A 19684-nucleotide genomic window follows, 5' to 3' on the forward strand; every position below is an offset into this window, starting at 1 on the left:
TTGCTTAATTTGATGGTCAGAAATGGATATGGAAGTGATGACAGTATTTGCTACTTGAGGAAGGATTGCACAGGGCTGCAAGGGATTACTTTCGTCATAAACAACACTGAAGTGGATGAGATGATAAAGCAGTTTAAAAGAAGTCAGACACTGTGTTTGTATGTTAAAGAGGGGAAATTAGATATAAAGCAAGCACCAGTTAACAAAAGTGCAGAAGATGAAGAAGTGGACCCAGATGAAACAATTGAAGATTTAACAGTGGACCCACCAGTTGTATTTGCTGTTAATGAGTCAGGTGTTGTGCACAAAACAAACACTGATCATGTTGGCTCATCATATTTTGTTGGTACACAAGAAAGTGTGAACTATATGCCAATAAAATCAATTCCTCCACCATGCCAGTTACTGCTTGGGACACAAGATCACCCAATTGAGCCAGAGATGGTAGATGCAGATGAGGAAAATAATGCATTGCAGCAGGTTAACACTCAAGTTAGTGTTAATTATGCAGATTTCCAGTTTGATACAGATGAGGAGGAGCATGCAGGAAATGAGGACACATCTGATGAAGATGATGACTCAGTATTTGATGAAGACTTTGTAGCTCATGCAGACCTCCCAGATGCAGATTCAGATTCCATGGACTATGAAGAAGAAGATAATGTGGCTAGAGAAGAAGAACAGAGGAGGAAAGTGGACAGTGATCTGAAAGACACAATTGCTGACATTAAGAGGAAGAGAGCTCAATACATGAGCAGTACACACTGTGAAGGAGACACAGACCCTGAAGATTTATATGACATAGACTTGGAGGAAGAGGATGATGACTGTCAAGAGATAGCAGTTCCTGAGCCTGTTGAGAAGAAGATAAAGAGGCATGGGCCTACTAGTAGGTCCCACTCTAGTGCTAACAGAAGCATGAATGAGGACTGGTATCCATCTTCAGAAGAGGATGATATAGGCTTTGAAGCTGATGATGATGGCAATGAACCTATGTCTTTTATAATCCCCTCTGGTAGAAAGAGCAGAGCTAAGAAAAGACCACCTAGGGTCTGGTATGATGAGGGCAGGCTGCATCCAGAGCAGCAATTCCACCTTAGGCTTTGTTTCAGAGATGTGTACCAATTTAGAGAGGCTCTTATGAATTTGCATGTGAAACAACTTAGAAGATACAAATATCACAGAAACTGCAGTGATAGGGTAGTAGTGTGTTGTGATGGAGAGGGCTGTCAGTTCCACATGGTTGCAGCAAAGATCAGTAATGAGCCCACTTTCTGCATTAAGAAGATGGTATTGGAGCACACATGTCCCACCCAATCTGAGAAGACAAGGATCAACTCCAAGTGGCTTGGCAACAAAATGCTTCAAACTATCAGATCAGACCCCAACACTACTGTACCTGCTATAGTTGACAAGGTAAAGAGGCAGTTTGGTGTTGAGGTGCCCAAGATGATGGCATGGAGAGCAAAGAGGAAAGCAAAGGAGATTGTGCTTGGAGATCACAAGAGGCAATACAAGAGGCTGAGAAATTTTTCGAAGACTGTGAAGGCTACAAATCCTGGTTCAAGATGCATTGTCAGTACTGTGAGTGGAAAAACAAGAGAAAACCCAACTGCAGGACCAAGGTTTCATGGTCTTTTTTTCTGTTTGAATGCATGTGTTGAGGGATTTTTGAATGGATGCAGGCCATTCATAGGCCTAGATGGTTGTTTCATTAAGTTAACTAGTGGGGCACAAATACTAGCTGCTACTGGAAGGGATGCAAACAACAATATATACCCAATAGCATTTGGAGTGGTTGGAGTTGAAGACACACCAAATTGGTCATGGTTTTTGACTCAACTCAAGTATGCCCTAGGAGGGACTGAAGATGGAAAATTTGGGAAGTACACATTCATGTCTGATAGACAGAAGGTGAGTTCATCTACATCTTCACTTGTCCCTAAATTACTACTCTAATTAGTTCATTAATTTGTTTAATTAGTTATGCATTTAGTGTATTTAGTCTAATTAGTTCTGCATTTAGTGTATTTAGTTCATTAATTTGTTGAACACTTACCCTAGTTGGCATGTGTATAGTGGTAATGCATCTTGTCGACAATTAGGTCAAGAGGGCCTATGGTGGCCCCAAAGGTAACGCATTTTGTCGAGTGGTAACGCATCTTGTCGATACTTCGGTCAAGATAGCCTAGGGTGACCCTTATGGGCCACCATAGCCCAACCAACCTCCCACCTACCATAGTTGGCATGTGTCGAGTGGTAACGCATCTTGTCGACACTTCGGTCAAGATAGCCTAGGGTGACCCTTATGGGCCACCATAGCCCAACCAACCTCCCACCTACCCTAGTTGGCATGTGTCGAGTGGTAACGCATCTTGTTGACACTTCGGTCAAGGTAGCCTAGGGTGACCCTTATGGGCCACCATAGCCCAACCAACCTCCCACCCTAGTTGGCATGTGTCGAGTGGTAACACATCTTGTCGACACTTCGGTCAAGGTAGCCTAGGGTGACCCTTATGGGCCAACATAGCCCAACCAACCTCCCACCTACCCTAGTTGGCATGTGTCGAGTGGTAACGCATCTTGTCGACACTTCGGTCAAGGTAGCCTAGGGTGACCCTTATGGGCCACCATAGCCCAACCAACCTCCCACCTACCCTAGTTGGCATGTGTCGAGTGGTAACGCATCTTGTCGACACTTCGGTCAAGGTAGCCTAGGGTGACCCTTATGGGCCAACATAGCCCAACCAACCTCCCACCTACCCTAGTTGGCATGTGTCGAGTGGTAACGCATCTTGTCGACACTTCGGTCAAGGTAGCCTAGGGTGACCCTTATGAGCCACCATAGCCCAACCAACCTCCCACCTACCCTAGTTGGCATGTGTCGAGTGGTAACGCATCTTGTCGACACTTCGGTCAAGGTAGCCTAGGGTGACCCTTATGGGCCAACATAGGACAAGCTACAACAATTAAATTGAATTAAATCAATGTAATATTAAATCAATATAATATTACTACAACAATTAAATTGAACTAAAATTTGTTTTGATAATTTATTTCATTTTAACAAATTCAAAATCCTTTGCGGGGTCTGTTGAATGCAGTCACAACAGTCTTTCCCAACTGCCCTCATAGGTACTGCTTGAGGCACATTTATGCCAACTTTCAGAGAGCGGGATTCAGAGGAGAAGACTTGAAGAAATGCATGGATGCAGCAGCATATGCTTACACTGAACATGACTTTCAGTTGGCAATGGAGAGCATGAAGGCTGAGTGCAAGGCTGCTTGGGAGTGGATGTCAAGGATTCCTCCAAAAGCTTGGTCAAGACATGCAATGGATACTGATGAAGCTATGTACCTAGGGTAGGGCCACGGACCTGTCCTAACTGCCCTACCCAAGGACATCTCTAGAAGAAATCACCTTTCAATCGACTTGGAGGTGTTCCGCTCGACAGACTCGAAGACACTCGACCAAGAGGCAATCACTCGACCAAGATCCAACCACTCGACGGCCAGGAGACCCAAAGTCACTCCGCACGCTAACGGTCGGTCATTAAGTAGCTTTTATGGTCATCATAGCACTTTATTACTAGCGTTACCAGTAACGCCCTGCTTTAATGTACATTGAACCCTTCGTAACGTGGGCTGGCCGGGGTCCTGGTGCACTCTATATAAGCCACCCCCCTCCTTCGAGACAAGGGTTCGCACCTCTGTAACTCATACTCACATAATCCAGTCGACCGCCTCCGGGCTTCGAGACGTAGGGCTTTTACTTCTTCCGAGAAGGGCCTGAACTCGTAAATCTTGCGTCCTTACAACTTCTCCATAGCTAAGATCTCGCCTCTCCATGCTTACCCCCCTACATTACTGTCAGACTTAGAACCACGACAGTTGGCGCCCACCGTGGGGCAGGTGTTTTAGCGTTTTGTTGGAGGAGTTGCGATCTTTTCCGACCCGAATCATCATGGTTTTCGACGGAGTTTTGGTGGAGGGCCGCGAGATCCGTCTCGGCGCGCTCACGTTCATCGCCGACGACTCCGCCTGGCTTCAAGAGGCTCCGCTCGACGTGGACGCGCTCCCTGTCCGCGGGGCAACGCACTTTAGCGCGTGCGTCCGTGGCGTTCTCCTGCGGCAACCGTCGACCCCCTACCGGTCGGCTCCTGTGTTGTCCTCCCTCCCCGTTTCCCGCCGGTGCAAGCGCTCCGGTCGGTCGAGACTTCAGCGGTGGGTGAGACACGCGGTGGCCCGTCAGCCGGCCACCCCTCAAGTCGCGGCGATCGAGCCCGACGAATCCCTCTACGACCTGTTCGACTGGCTCCGAAGAGACTGCATCCAAGTGCGACAACAGCGATCTGGCGGCGGAGGTTCTAATGGTCGATGGACCGCCCAGTCCCCCCGGTTTTACCCGCACCGACGGAGGCGCAAGAGGAGGCGACCCGTCGCGTCCCCATGAGGAGTATCTTCCCTAGCCTCTCACGTCGCAGCAGAGAGAAGAACTTCGCCGCCGAAATGTGGATGCGCTGCACACTCCTATCGTTGGAGAAACCCCCGAGGCTCGCGCCTTGGAGGACGCACGCCTGGCAAACTTGGCCGAGCGCACTCGACTGGAGAACCTCCAACGAGCACTCGACGAGCGTGCGCGACAACGGGTTCCCGAATCCAGTCGGCGTCAGCTCTTCCTGCCCCCGCAGGTATATCGGACTCCGATTCAGAATTTAGCAGCTGCGGCCCATATAGCGGAGTCGATTCAGCCTTCCCAGTCGGAGGCTGGCAGAGGCTTCCTGCAGATCAGAGCGTTACTCTGGGCAGCAGGAGATCAGAATTCCGGTGTTTCTCAGTCGCGGAATAGAATTCACAGCAGATCCGTTGCCGCGGACACAGTCCAGTCGGCTCACAGCCCGAGAACGCCCCCGAGGCGTGAGGGACATGGAGACCGGCGTGACCAGTATGGGAAGCATGAGTAGTATGATCACCGAGTCGATCGTGACGGTCGACGTCGAGTGCCTACGCCTCCCCCGAGGAGCGGGTCGTATGTGCCTCGCCAGCAGGATGACAGGCGCCCTCATAGTGGTGGGGAAGGATTCCAGTCGACCCCAGAGGGCCAGGCTTTGACGCGAGATCCATCCTCGTCCAAGGTCTGGTTGACAGGAACAGGGCTCACCGAGAAGGCCACGACAAAGATGCGCCTGCCAGCAGCAGAGTACATGTTTCGGGGCCAGAGTGCTTTAGTAGAGCCATCAGGGCTGCTGTGATTCTTCCCAATTTCAGGTTGGCGACTGGAGTCAGTAAGTTCACTGGCGAGTCCAAGCCCGATACTTGGCTTGAGGACTACCGAGTGGCCATCCAGATTGGCGGCGGCAATGATGAAGTGGCCATGAAGCACCTGCCTCTCATGTTGGAGGGCTCGGCCAGAGCGTGGCTAAACCAGTTAGCGCCTAGCAGCATTTACACTTGGGAAGATCTCTCCCGAGTGTTCGTCACCACATTTGAAGGCACATGCAAGCGACCAGCAGGACTGACGGAACTGCGGTCTTGTGTGCAAAAGCCGAATGAAACTTTGAGGGATTACATCCAGAGATGGATCACGTTACATCACTCGGTGGAGAATGTGCCTGACCACCAAGCAGTTTGTGCCTTCAAGGAAGGCGTCAAGTACAGAGAGCTGAATTTGAAATTCGGTCGAACCGGAGATATGTCCCTGAATCGGATGATGGAGATTGCCACCAAGTACGCTAATGGTGAAGATGAGGATCGACTCAGGAGTGGCAAGCTCAAGTCAGTCGCCCAAGAAACCGGAGGCAATTCCAGTCGGAAACAGAAGCGGAAAGCCGAGCCAGCGGCTCCCAGGGAAGCCTTATCTTTGGCCCAAGGAAAGTCTAAAGGGAAACCTAAAGGGCCTTGGAATCCCAAAAAGGTTAAAGACCAGGAGGGGAATGATGTGTTGGACTTACCATGTCTCGTCCACACAAAGAAAGATGAAGAGGGTAATTTCATTTACCCGAAACATACCACTCGGCAGTGTCGACTCTTGATCCAGCAGTTCCAGGGCAAGCAGCCCAGGGGTAAGGAAAAGGAGTCAGACAAGGTCGAGGACAAAGAAGACAGTGATGACGGATACCCTCAAGTCAATTCCACCCTGATGATTTTTGCTGATGTTGAGAGCAAAAGTTGACTGAAAGTTATTAACCGAGAGGTGAATATGGTCGCTCCGGCGACACCTAGTTACCTGAAATGGTCTCAGACTGCCATAACATTCGACCAGTCCGACCACCCAACGCACATCGCCACCCCTGGGAGGCAAGCTTTGGTGGTTGACCCAGTCGTTGAAGGCACTCGACTGACCAAAGTCCTGATGGATGGTGGCAGTGGTTTGAACATATTATACGCTGAGACGTTGAAAGGGATGGGCATTCCGATGTCCAGACTCAGTGCCAGCAACATGAGTTTCCGTGGAGTCATTCCTGGGAAGAAGGCTGAATCACTCGGCCAGATTGCTCTTGATGTGGTTTTCGGTGATTCCAAGAATTATCGCAAAGAAAAGTTGACATTTGAAGTTGCAGACTTCTAGAGTGCCTATCACGCTATTTTGGGCAGGCCGGCTTATGCACGCTTCATGGCCCGACCATGTTACGTGTATCTCAAATTGAAGATGCCTGGCCCCAAAGGTGTGATCACCATTACGGGCAATCGGAAGAAAGCGGAAGAATGTTTTCAGAAAGGTCCGAAGATCGCCGACGCACAGATGGCAGTGGTGGAGTTGCAGGAATACCAGAAGACTGCAGACCCGAGTGATCTGTTGCTAGCCAAGAAGCCCGCTACAGAGTCAGCTTTCCAGTCGACTGGTGATACGAAGACAGCTCACATCCACCCGACCGACCCCAGCGCCGCTCCAACTCATATCTTGACAACACTCGACTCCAAATAGGAAGAAGCGCTCATCCAGTTCCTCCGTGAGAACTGGGACATTTTCGCATGGAAGCCTTCTGACATGCCAGGTGTTCCCAGGGAGCTGGCTGAGCATCGCCTGAGAGTCGACTCAAAAGTAAAACATGTCAAGGAACATCTCCGACGGTCCGCCATCCAAAAGAGAAAGGCTATTGGCGAGGAGGTGGCTCGGCTCTTAGCAGCGGAGTTCATCCGAGAAATCTACCACTCCGAGTGGCTCGCCAACGTTGTCATGGTCCCCAAGAAGGATAAGTCACTTCGCATGTGCATTGATTTTAAACATATCAATAGGGCCTGCCCGAAAGATCATTTTCCTCTCCCCCGCATCGACCAGATAGTCGACTCGACCGCAGGATGTGAGCGACTGTCTTTCTTGGACGCCTATTCCGGGTACCATCAGATCCGTCTGTATGGACCTGACGAGATCAAGACAACTTTCATCACTCCATTCGGGTGCTTCTGTTATGTTACCATGCCGTTCGGCCTCAAGAATGCCAGAGCCACATTCATGAGGATGATTCAGAAGTGTTTACTCACTCAAATCAGTCGAAATGTAGAAGCATACATGGATGATATCGTGGTCAAGTCACGGAAGGGTTCTGACCTGCTGACTGACCTTGCTGAAACCTTTGCCAACCTCAGGAGGTATGATATCAAGCTTAATCCATCAAAGTGCACATTCGGAGTCCCTGGCGAAAAGTTACTCGGTTTTCTCGTTTCCGAACGGGGAATCGACGCCAATCCAGAAAAAGTTGGCACTATACTCCGAATGAAAAGCCCTGTGCGAGTGCACGACATCCAGAAGCTTACTGGTTGCTTGGCCGCCCTAAGTCGATTCATATCTCGTCTCGGTGAAAAGGCATTGCCTCTTTACCAATTGATGAAGAAGTCCGACAAGTTCGAGTGGACTCCTGAAGCTGATGCAGCATTTGCAGAGCTTAAAGCTCTGCTCTCCACCCAGCCGGTGCTTGCTGCCCCAATCAGCAAGGAGCCTTTGCTGCTTTACATTGCAGCCACAGGACAAGTCGTCAGTACGGTACTTACGGTCGAGCGGGAAGAGGAAGGGAAAACCTTCAAAGTTCAGCGCCCAGTATATTATATTTCTGAAGTCTTGACCCCATCAAAGCAAAGATATCCTCACTATCAGAAGCTTGTATATGGGATTTATATGACCACCAAGAAAGTTTCTCACTACTTCTCTGATCATTCCATTACAGTCGTCAGCGACGCTCCATTGTTAGAGATCCTGCATAACAGGGATGCAACCGGTCGAGTGGCAAAATGGGCGATTGAACTCCTTCCCCTAGATATCAAGTTTGAGGCAAAGAAAGCTATCAAGTCCCAGGCAATCGCAGATTTCGTCGCCGAGTGGATTGAACAGCAGCTGCTGTCTCAGATTCACTCGGAGCATTGGACTATGTTCTTCGACGGCTCCAAGATGCTGAGTGGTTCCGGTGCCGGAGTGGTGTTGGTCTCCCCCAGAGGAGATAAACTTAGATATGTTCTTCAAATCCACTTCGGAGTGGTGTTGGTCTCCCCTAGAGGAGATAAACTCAGATATGTTCTTCAAATCCACTTTGATTCCTCCAATAACGAGGCAGAATACGAAGCACTTTTATATGGGTTGCGCATGGCCATCTCACTCGGCGTCCGTCGCCTCATGGTCTATGGCGACTCAGATTTGGTGGTTAATTAGGTGATGAAGGAATGGGATGTCAGAAGTCCAGCCATGACTGGTTATTGCAATGTAGTGAGAAAGCTAGAGAAGAAATTCGAGGGGTTAGAGCTTCACCACATACCCCGACTGAAAAATCAAGCAGCTGATGATTTGGCAAAAATAGGTTCCAAAAGAGAAGCCATTCCCAGCAATGTGTTTTTGGAACACATCCACACACCTTCAGTCTAGGAGGATCCCTTCACTGAAGAGGCCCTGCAGCCAAAGAGCGCCACGGATCCGACTGAAGTTGAAGTTCCAGCTGTGGTCGATCTGATCATGGAAGTGTTGGTTATCACTCCCGTCTGGACAGAACCATACATCGCGTACATCCTAAGGAAAGAACTCCCAGAAGACGAAGAAGAGGCTCGACAGATCGTCCGTCGATCCAAGGCCTTCACAGTCATAAAGGGACAGTTATATAGAGAAAGCGTGACTGAGGTCGGCCAGAAGTGTATTACACCAGAAGAAGGTCAGATGATCCTTAACGATATCCACTCGGGGACCTGTGGTCATCATGCGTCCTCTCGGACCATTGTGGCTAAAGCATACCGAGCGGGGTTCTACTGGCCAAGGGCCAATGAGATGGCAAAAGAGATAGTCGACAAATGTGAAGGATGTCAGTATTACTCCAATATGCCGCACAAGCCCGCGTCAGCCCTGAAAACCATTCCACTCGTCTGGCCCTTCGCTGTTTGGGGGCTGGACATGGTTGGGCCACTGAGAACAGGCAGGAGCGGCTTCACTCATGTGCTGGTAGCAGTCGACAAGTTCACCAAATGGATTGAAGCCAAGCCTATCAAGAATCTCGATGCTTGCACCGCTGTCAGTTTCATCAGAGAGTTGATATTCAGATATGGAGTTCCGCACAGTATCATCACGGACAATGGGTCAAACTTCGATTCTGACAAGTTCAGGGCCTTTTGCGCCTCTCAGGGCACTCGGGTCGACTATGCTTCGGTCGCTCACCCCCAGTCGAATGGGCAAGCAGAAAGGGCAAATGGCCTAATTCTCAAAGGACTGAAACCCCGATTGATGCGCGATCTCAAGCACGCAGTAGGTGCATGGGTCGACGAGCTCCCATCAGTCCTTTGGGGATTGAGGACAACCCCGAATGGATCGACCGGAAGAACCCCATTCTTTCTGGTCTACGGAGCCGAGGCAGACTTACCGAGTGACCTGCTTCACAACGCTCCCAGAGTCGAGCTCTACTCAGAAGAGGAAGCAGAACAAGCCCGGCAGGACGCAGTCGACCTCCTAGAAGAAGAAAGAGAAATGGCCTTAATTCGATCGACCATCTATCAGCAAGACTTGCGTCGATTCCATGCCAGAAACGTGAAGAGTCGAGCCTTCCAAGAAGGAGACTTAGTCCTTCGAGTGGATCAGCAAAAACCACACAAGCTCGCTCCTACTTGGGAAGGCCCCTTCATAGTCACCAGAGTCCTCCACAATGGAGCATACCACCTCTACAATGTCGATCGCCAGATTGATGAGCCACGAGCCTGGAATGCGGAGCTACTCCGCCCCTTTTATACTTGAATTCTCACTTGAATGAGATGTAATAAGAAAAACTCCTGTAGTTTATTTATCAAAAGACAAGAACGTTATAATTTTCCCACTGATTATTATTGTTTTTGTTTGCGTAAGAAATCCCCCAGTGGGTGACTTAGCTGCGAATCCGCTTCGCCTAAGTTTGTAAAAACAGTTTCCTACCGAGTGGCGAGCGATCCTCCCACTCGGGGGCTTAGCTGCGAATCCGTTTCACCTAAGTTTGAAAAATCCTACCGAGTGGAGAGCGATCCTCCCATTCGGGGGCTTAGCAGCGAATCCGTTTCGCCTAAGTTTGAAAAAATCCTACCGAGTGGAGAGCAATCATCCCACTCGGGGGCTTAGCTGCGAATCCGTTTCGCCTAAGTTTGAAAAATCCTACCGAGTGGAGAGCGATCCTCCCACTCGTGGGCTTAGCTGTGAATCCGTTTCGCCTAAGTTTGAAAAAATCCTACCGAGTGGAGAGCAATCCTCCCACTCGGGGGCTTAGCTGTAGTCCAGTACTCGCCTAAGTTCTCCCACTTAGAGACTTAGCTGCAGTCAGGCACTCGCCTAAGTTTGAAAAAATCCTACCGAGTGGAGAACAATCCTCCCACTCGGGGGCTTAGCTGCAGTCCAGTACTCGCTTAAGTTCTCTCACTGAAGACTTAGCTGCAGTCCGGCACTCGCCTAAGTTTGAAAAATCCTACCGAGTGGAGAGCAATCCTCCCACTTGGGGGCTTAGCTGCAGTCCAGTACTTGCCTAAATTCTCCCACTTAGAGACTTAGCTACAGTCAGGCACTCGCCTAAGTTTGAAAAAATCCTACCGAGTGGAGAGCAATCCTCCCACTCGGGGGCTTAGCTGCAGTCCAATACTCGCCTAAGTTCTTTCACTGAAGACTTAGCTGCAGTCCGGCACTCGCCTAAGTTTGAAAAATCCTACCGAGTGGAGAGCAATCCTCCCACTCGGGGGCTTAGCTGCAGTCCAGTACTCGCCTAAGTTCTCCCACTTAGAGACTTAGCTGCAGTCAGGCACTCGCCTAAGTTTGAAAAAATCCTACCGAGTGGAGAGCAATCCTCCCACTCGGGGGCTTAGCTGCAGTCCAGTACTCGCCTAGGTTCTCTCACTAGGAGACTTAGCTGCAGTCCGGCACTCGCCTAAGTTTGAAAAAAATCCTACAGAGTGGAGAGCGATCCTCCCACTCGGGGGCTTAGCTGCAGTCCAGTACTCGCCTAAGTACGAAACACATCTCAATCCTCAAGGACGATGAGGGGCGGGTCGACTGCCACCTTCTCCTGGAGAGCTTCGCCACAAATACAATGCGTGATTCATCCCGCTCTACAGTAACGAAGTACGGGTCGACTGCCACCTTCTCCTGGAGAGCTTCGCCACAAATACAATGTGCGCTCCGTCCCACCCTGCAGTAACAGGGTGTGGGTCGACCGCCGCCTTCCCCTGGGGAGCTTCGCCACAAATACAAGACATGGGTCGACTGCTTCCCCCTCCTTCAGAGCTGCGCTGCGAATACAGAAAGTTGTCTTGAATAAAGAATGGGTTCACTCAGCAGGAGATTCATAAAGATATTCAACGGTAAACCAAGTTCAAATAAATTCTAAAGGTTCCGGATCACAGATCGAAATACTCGGGCACGCAGCCCGAAAAAGTTTAACGGTTACAAAAACCACTCGGCATTCCGAGGCAAATTTAAGGTAGGACATAAGAGTTTGTTCACTCCGCGGGAGGAGGGCTGGCAGGCTCGACGAACTCATCCAGGTCGACGCCATCGGCAATCCGAGTGGCGGCAGCTATGAAGGTCTCCATAAAAGTTCGGAAGTCGTGCTTCTGGGTGTTTGCGACCTTGATTGTGGCCAGCTTGTCTTGTCGCACCTCCTTGCAGTGGACACAAACCAAGGACAGAGCCACGTCAGCGCCACAACGAGCAGAAGACTTCTTCCACTCCTGCACTCGGTCAGGGATTCCGTTAAGTCGTGTCATCAGAGACTCAAGATCGTTTTGGAGCGTAGCCTTTGGCCAAAGTGCCGGGTCGATCCGTGACATGGCGACCTTCAGTCGAGCCAAGTAGTCCATGGCACCGTCGATGCGAGATTCCAGTCAGAGCAGATTCATGGCAGTTTCATCTTTCACGGGAGAGTTGATTGGATCCAAACCTGGTTCGATCCGCCTAGTCTCTTCTTCAAAGTTCTGGCAAAACTCTGCATTCACGATCCAAGGATAAGTCAATTTTCATACACTGAGTCGACACAAAAATCAGTCGGAACTAAATGTGCACCTTCAAGCTTGATATACAACTTCTTGGCAAGGCTCCTCAGGTAGCTCTCCAGATCGTCCCTCCTGCGAGCGACGCCTTCCATCTTTTCGTTCAGGTTGAGGTTATACTTCTTCCAACGTGTGCACTCCCTGTTGGCTTCATTCAGAGTAGTCTTCAGCCTGGTATTCTCCTCTTCCAACTGGCCGACTGAAGCCAGCTTCTGTCCGGCCAGAGCGGTCCTGTCGTCAGCTTCCCTTAGTTTTTCTGCAAAAAATGGTGATTGATTCAGAAACAGCAGAAGGATGCTCGAGCCTAAAACTGACCAGTCGACAAACTTGTCTTACCAGCGGCGCTGTCTCTGACCGTCTGCAGTTCTGTCCTGGCCAGCTCCAAGTCAAGTTTCAGTTGAATCTGCTGCCTTTCCAAATCAGCGAAGCGAGCTCCAAGTTCACAAGATTTCTGAAATCAAAGGGAAGAAATTATTCCACAGCAAAAAACGACGAAGACATTAAGTACTAAGACTACGGTCGACTGCCCGCAGTCCACCATAGTCTCGGGGACTACACCCAGTGGGTGCACTTTGCGTGCCCCCACCGGTTTTGATCCCACTCGACCGGCCCGCCGGAGTCGAGTTCAAAAAAAAGGGAGACAAAGTAGAGCTCAGACCACAGTCGACTGCCAGCAGTCGACCGCGGTCTCGGGGACTACACCCAGTGGGTGCACTTTGCGTGCCCCCACGGTTCTGATCCCACTCGACTAGATCGAGCGGAAGAAACAAACTACCAGTTCGGTTTTTACTCGACAAAATACAAAGACTACAGTCGACTGCCAGCAGTCCACCGTAGTCTCGGGGACTACACCCAGTGGGTGCACTCAGCGTGCCCCCACTAGTCCAAAACTTTAACTGACGCACCCAGTGGGTGTACAGATGCAAAGATTTTCGGAAAGAATCTTTAGATAGCCGACTAACCTGAACGTTGCTCTAGAGAGCCGAGCTGGCATCATAGGCGGCTTGGCTGGCGTCCTGCACCTTCTTTATCTTCTCCATCATAATGCCCGCCTGGCGTATGGCTTCCCTAGCAGCATTCACCTCGTCCTCTGGGACATGATGGGTCGCAAAAACTGAAGGCGGGTCGACAGGGGCCTGAGCAGCCGACGAAGAAGGCAAGGCACTCGACAGGGGCTCGGCGAAGGTAACAGAACCCCGATAGACGTCACCAGTGTCCTGAACGACTGGTTCCGCCCTCAGCGTCGACTGTGGCGCCTCGCTTGCAGGAGCTCGCCTATTCTTCCTCGACAAAGACCTCTCGGGCTCTTCATCATCATCAGGGAGGTCAATAATGTTGGGAGCTGTGCAAAGTTCAATTGCCAAAATCACGTCACCCAGTGGTGCACATTGTAGTTGAATCGACCGAACAAAGACAGTATGGTAGAAGTGATACCCGGATTAGAAGTGACCACATCCTCCATCACCTCATCATCATCCCTGTAAGCTGAGGTCCCAGAAGTGGCAGCGCTGACAATTCCAAAGTTCGTCTAGTTAAAACAAGAAAAACAAACAGCGCGGAGCGTCGAGCGAATACAAGGGGAGACACTCACGCGGAGGCGACAGGGATATCGATCTTGATCTTCGGCAGCGCCTTCCGAGTCTTCGGCTCTACAACTTTGAGGTGCTTTGGCGCCTTCTCAGCCGTGGTTGGTGAAGAGACCCGAGGGCGCTTCGAAGACTGACCAGCCTGAGCAGTTGCCATGTCGCGGGCACTCGGCCGATCTTGGTCAAGCTTGGATCGTCTCTCTATGCGAGGAGGTGACTCGACTTCTTCCCCATCACTTGAGTCGTCGCTTCCTCCATCCCCTTCACCATCGGAAGTCCACTCGCCACTTTCGCCACCACTCGCCTCGCCTTCCAGAGCTTGCTCTTGCTCCCCGTTGGGCATCGAATACATTTCAATAATGGCCTGAAAGAAAGCAGGGAGGACAAAGTTAGTCGACGCAATACAGACAGCTGCGCGAGTGAATTCAGATTACAAGCAAAAACTTAGAATCAGACCTGCTCTAGTGCATGCGACTGGTCGAATGGGGGAACTCTCCTGGCTCCTCTGGGATTGTCCTTGTTCCCGGTGATGCTCGACAGCCACTTCTCCAGTGTGTCGTCGTCGACCTCCTCCGGGTGGATTCGAGTGGAGTCTTCAAGACCCGAATACATCCACATCGGATGGTCTGGGGCTTGGAGAGGCTGGATGCGCCGCTGAAGGAAGACCTCCAAGAGATCCATACCAGTGACCTCGTCACGAATAAGCTGGACCACTCGGTTGACCAACACCTTCACATGCGCCTTCTCCTCCGGGAGCACCTTCAAAGGGGAGGGTTTTTCCACTCGGTCCATGCTAAAGGGAGGGAGGCCAGTCGATTGCCCTGGCGTCGACTGGTCTTTACAGTAGAACCAGGTCGACTGCCATCCGCGAACTGAGTCGGGAAGAATCATGGCCAGAAAGGAGCTTTTCCCCCTCGTCTGGATGCCAAGACCCCCACACATCTGGATCACTTGGGTCCTCTCCTCACTCGGATTAGCCTTTTTCACTGTCTGGGAGCGACAAGTGAAAATATGCTTGAAAAGACCCCAGTGAGGCCGACAACCCAGGAAGTTCTCACACAAGGAAATGAACGCGGCAAGATAAACGATTGAGTTGGGGGTAAAATGGTGGAGTTGAGCCCCAAAGAAGTTCAGGAACCCTCGGAAGAAAGGATGAGGAGGCAAGGAAAACCCACGGTCTACGTGGGTGGCAAGAAGAACGCGCTCACCCTCCCGGGGTTGCGGCTCAGATTCCTTCCCCGGAAGCCGTGCCGAGTCGTAGGGGATCAGCCCTCCCTCGGCCAGGTCGTCGAGGTCTTCTTGGGAGATCCTCGAGTGGATCCAGTCGCCCTGGATCCAACCCTTCGGCAGGCCAGTCCGCGAGGAAGATCCGCCCCGGCTCGTCGCCTTCCCCTTCGACCTCGCCGTCGCCTTCTTTGCCTGCTCCAGAGCCGCTGTCTTCTCCTTCACCATTGTCGCCGGCGAGACGCGTATGGTGCGGTGGCGCTGGGGCGAGAGCGAGCGCAGCAGAGAGGCGTGAGGAGGAGAAGTGGTAATGGGGCGCACTGTTCGGGAGACTCCGGTCCAATGCCTTATATGAGGCCGCTTCTGAGTGGTTGACAGGTAGGCCTAGATGGCTCTGTCAAATCCCGTAACGACGGCGCGAGCGGCGAAAAGGGTGGCGCGGGGATCGAGGCAGCTCCGCTCTATCCCATCCGTTTACTGCGGCCTCTCCCATCCCGCGCGCTTCCCAAAATTCGGATCCCACGAAATCCGCGGGCAGCAAACAACTTGTCAGACCAAAGATCTACTTCGCGCCGTCACTCGGAGCCTTACAAGTAAAGAAACTCACTCGACGAAGAATTAAGAATGGATCAAGGCGACTGAAAAGGAAGTTGCTGTCATCACTCAGGTCCGTTGATCCGAGACAAGATATGCTCACGGCATGGAAAACGAGTCGGAGAAGTCCTCAACTCCTTCCCCACTCAAACCTCGATCCATTCGGGGGCTAATGATGAAGCTATGTACCTAGGGTAGGGCCACGGACCTGTCCTAACTGCCCTACCCAAGGACATCTCTAGAAGAAATCACCTTTCAATCGACCTGGAGGTGTTCTGCTCGACAGACTCGAAGACACTCGACCAAGAGGCAATCACTCGACCAAGATCCAACCACTCGACGGCCAGGAGACCCAAAGTCACTCCGCACGCTAACGGTCGGTCATTAAGTAGCTTTTATGGTCATCATAGCACTTTATTACTAGCGTTACCAGTAACGCCCTGCTTTAATGTACATTGAACCCTTCGTAACGTGGGCTGGCCGGGGTCCTGGACAAGGGTTCGCACCTCTGTAACTCATACTCACATAATCCAGTCGACCGCCTCCGGGCTCCGAGACGTAGGGCTTTTACTTCTTCCGAGAAGGTCCTGAACTCGTAAACCTTGCGTCCTTACAACTTCTCCATAGCTAAGATCTCGCCTCTCCATACTTACCCCCCTACATTACTGTCAGACTTAGAACCACGACAGATACTAACTGGAAAACTGATCTGGTTGTCAATAACTTAAGTGAAGTTTTTAATAAGTACATACTTGATGTAAGGAACAAGCCAATTGTCACCATGATCAATGGGATCAAGGACAAACTTCTGGTAAGGTATCAACAAAAGAGAGAGGGTGGACTAGTTTTAAGATGGGAAATTGCACCAACTTATGTTGAGAGGTTAGAGATGAACAAGAGATATGGAAGGGACTGCAAATCATTGATAGCTGGACCAGGTCTTTTCCAAGTGAGTAGTGGGGATAAGACCTACTCTGTTGACACTAATCTGAAAACATGTGGTTGTAAGAAGTGGGACATCTCTGGAATTCCTTACAACCATGGTTGTTCTGCCATCTACAGGTCCAAACAACTACCAGAGGACCATGTAAATATTTTCTTCAAAAAGGCTATGTACTTGGAGTCATACGAGCCTATCATTTATCCAGTTCCTGGTCCTGATTGTTGGGTGAAAACTGCAACTCCTGACATTGGCCCACCTTAGTTCAAAGAAGACAAGAAGGGGCCAGCAGAAGAGAAAAGGAAGAAAGGAAGGTTTGAGCCTTCTCAAGCAAAGCAGACATCAAGGATGGCTACAATAACTTGTAGTAACTGCAAGTTGCAGGGCCACAAATACACAAGTTGTGCAAAGCCATTGAGGCCAGATCTGCAAATCAGGAAGAACAAACACATGGTATGTTATTTCTGACTTCCTTCTCTATCTCATCACTCATTAAGTATCACTGAAATTTATCCAACAAAAATAATTGCAGGAAAACAGGAAAGCCCCTGCATGGCAGCAAGGTGGAAGCTCAACATCTGGTACAACAACTCCTAGGGGTGCAAGCTCTACATCTGCTTCAAGGGGATCTGCTGCTGCTGCTTCAAGGGGCAAATCTGCTAGAGCTGCTGCTACATCTGCTAGAGCTGCTGGTTCATCTGCTAGAGCTGCAAATTCTTCTCCTTTTGGTGCTGGTACTGCTACTGCAAGGAGAAGTGCAAAAACAGGTGCAAGAAGCTTTAATCCTCCAAGAACTACTGCAGAAGCTTCAACTAGCCAGCCAACAGGAAATAGGCCGAAAAGGGCAAGATACATGAGCAAAAGGATGGAGGGGTACTTCTATGCCAGTGGGAACTACTGAGAGTTCTTGTTTGACTATGTATCCAAGTGCATGTGTGCTCCATCAGGCACTAGAGCACTTTATCTATGCCAAGACTAAATTTGAACTTATGTAATGCTTTGTTGAACCTATGTGTGCCACTATGAACTACTGTTGTGTAATGTTATGCTAAACCTATGTATGGATCTTGGTTTTATGCTATGAGGAACTACTATCTATTATTCTTGTGTACTGCTATGTTGGCTTGCTTCAATCATCATGTACCTATCTATAATTATGTGCTTGCACTGCTACATTTACTCTGTACTGCTATGTTGTTTGCACTCCCTGATCATCACATTATGTGCATAATAATAATGCCAGAAAGTTCCTGGTATACTCATGCCATAAGTTACTAGTATTTCAAATTTTTCTGTGCACAATAATTTGACTATCACACCAGTTTCACCTGGAGTGAAGTAAATATAACAGAGTACTCAATATGATACAAGATATAGCACTACAAATTAAGTTCAAATTCATGCCATAAGTCCAAATTCTAGACTTGCAGATAAACTGCATAATTCAGTACAAATTTAACCATTACAATAGTACAGTGCACTTCTAGTAGGGCTGATTATTCAGTGCAACAGAGCACAACTACACCAGTACAATGCCACATTACATAATTCAAATTCATCACAAATCTCCTTCAACTTGTTGATCTTGTCCTTGTAGCCATGCTTCTGTTTCAGCAAATCAGAGATGATGTACTCTAGCTTTTTCTTCTCTTCCTTTAGTTGGTCTCTCTCTGTGAGCACTTGGTCTCTCTCTACCACAAGCTTGTCCCTCTCCTTCTCTGCCTTTGCCCTGAGTAACTGATGTAGGTTTGTGCAACCATGGTCTGCCAGCTTCTTCTTCTCCATCTCCTCTTTCAGATCATCGAGAGCGAACCTAGTATTGCCCAGCTCAGTAATAGCATCCTCCTTGTCAGCCACCATTTTTGCAAAATCAAGTTTGAAAAATCTCAGCTCTTCTTCCATCTTCCTCTTTTCTCCAACTAATTTGTAATTCTGATCACCAAGCTGAATATTGTCTCTCAGCCTGTCATTGATTTCTTTGTCATACATGCCCCACAATTCAGTTAGGCAGAACTGCATAGCCACTGACCAGTCAGGGTCTATCCACTCTAGATAGTTGCACTTTAGTTCAGCCTATAATTCAGAAAAAATAGTGTCAATCATACTACAGAAGAGATGTTCTCAGTAAGAAATTGTGTTCATTTAAATGCACAAACAATTAAGAAAGCCTATCAAATTAATATGTGTTGTCAATAAGAAATTTTTGTCACTTTTAACAGCATATAAACTAAATATATGTTGTCATTAATAAGTACAAAATTTAGTGTTGGCTCTAACAATGTTGTACACTAGTTGTACACTACTTAATTATTTGAGCAAATTACACTGCCATAACATAATTTCCTACTAGCACTAACAATGTTGTACACTACTTAATTATTTGGAGCAAATTACACTGGCATAGCATAATTTACTACTGTCAGAGCATAATTAAATCCAACCGTGGGCAATGACAATTGTTCATACTAATAAGCAGAGCAAAATTTCCTTCTGGCATTTGAATGGAGCAAAAACTAACTAAGGTTAACTAAATACAGTACTAACCAACATACCTTCTCCTCAGCGCAAGCAAGAAAACGTCGGCCAGTGTCCGTAGATTCAAATGCTACTAGCCTGAGGCAAGGCTCGCGATGCAGACAGCGAGAGGAGAGCTCATGAGCAATGCCACTCCATTCATAGCATGGGATAGTCCTAGGAAGCTTAAAACCAAAGAGATTGAAGAAATCAGTGACTTGGTAAGAAATCCCCAACTCAAGAACCCTAACCCTAACCCTAAATGTTGGAATCCCCAAATGAACGTACCTGGCTAGTCACGGACTCGTCGTCCGAAGAAGAAGAGCTTGACCCCTCGCTCCAGGAAACCATGGCGGACAGG

The 19684-nt window shown here is 49.3% G+C and overlaps 1 protein-coding gene across 1 annotated transcript; it reads right to left on the minus strand.

Annotated features, from left to right (window-relative positions):
* Window positions 1-18207: 18207 nt before the first annotated feature.
* On the minus strand, window positions 18208-19674 carry LOC147981679 (uncharacterized). Its single transcript, XM_087516042.1, has 4 exons — window positions 19612-19674; window positions 19362-19508; window positions 18341-18882; window positions 18208-18244 (listed from the first exon to the last, which is right to left on the minus strand). Exons 1-4 carry the CDS (start codon window positions 19672-19674, stop codon window positions 18208-18210), a joined length of 789 nt encoding a protein of 262 aa, XP_087372168.1.
* Between the last annotated feature and the right edge of the window lie 10 nt (window positions 19675-19684).

The sequence above is a fragment of the Triticum urartu genome, chromosome 3A, assembly GCF_056163025.1.
Source record: "Triticum urartu cultivar PI428250 chromosome 3A, HENAU_Tu73, whole genome shotgun sequence".
NCBI lineage: Eukaryota > Viridiplantae > Streptophyta > Magnoliopsida > Poales > Poaceae > Triticum > Triticum urartu.

Bases quoted from the DNA above. Each gene is read 5' to 3' on its own strand.
- LOC147981679 (XM_087516042.1), bottom strand. From the start codon at position 19,674: ATGGTTTCCTGGAGCGAGGGGTCAAGCTCTTCTTCTTCGGACGACGAG. The intron at 19,509-19,611 runs GTACGTTCATTT...TTTGGTTTTAAG, and splicing joins ACGAGTCCGTGACTAGCCAG to CTTCCTAGGACTATCCCATG. The intron at 18,883-19,361 runs GTATGTTGGTTA...TCTGAATTATAG, and splicing joins TTGCTTGCGCTGAGGAGAAG to GCTGAACTAAAGTGCAACTA.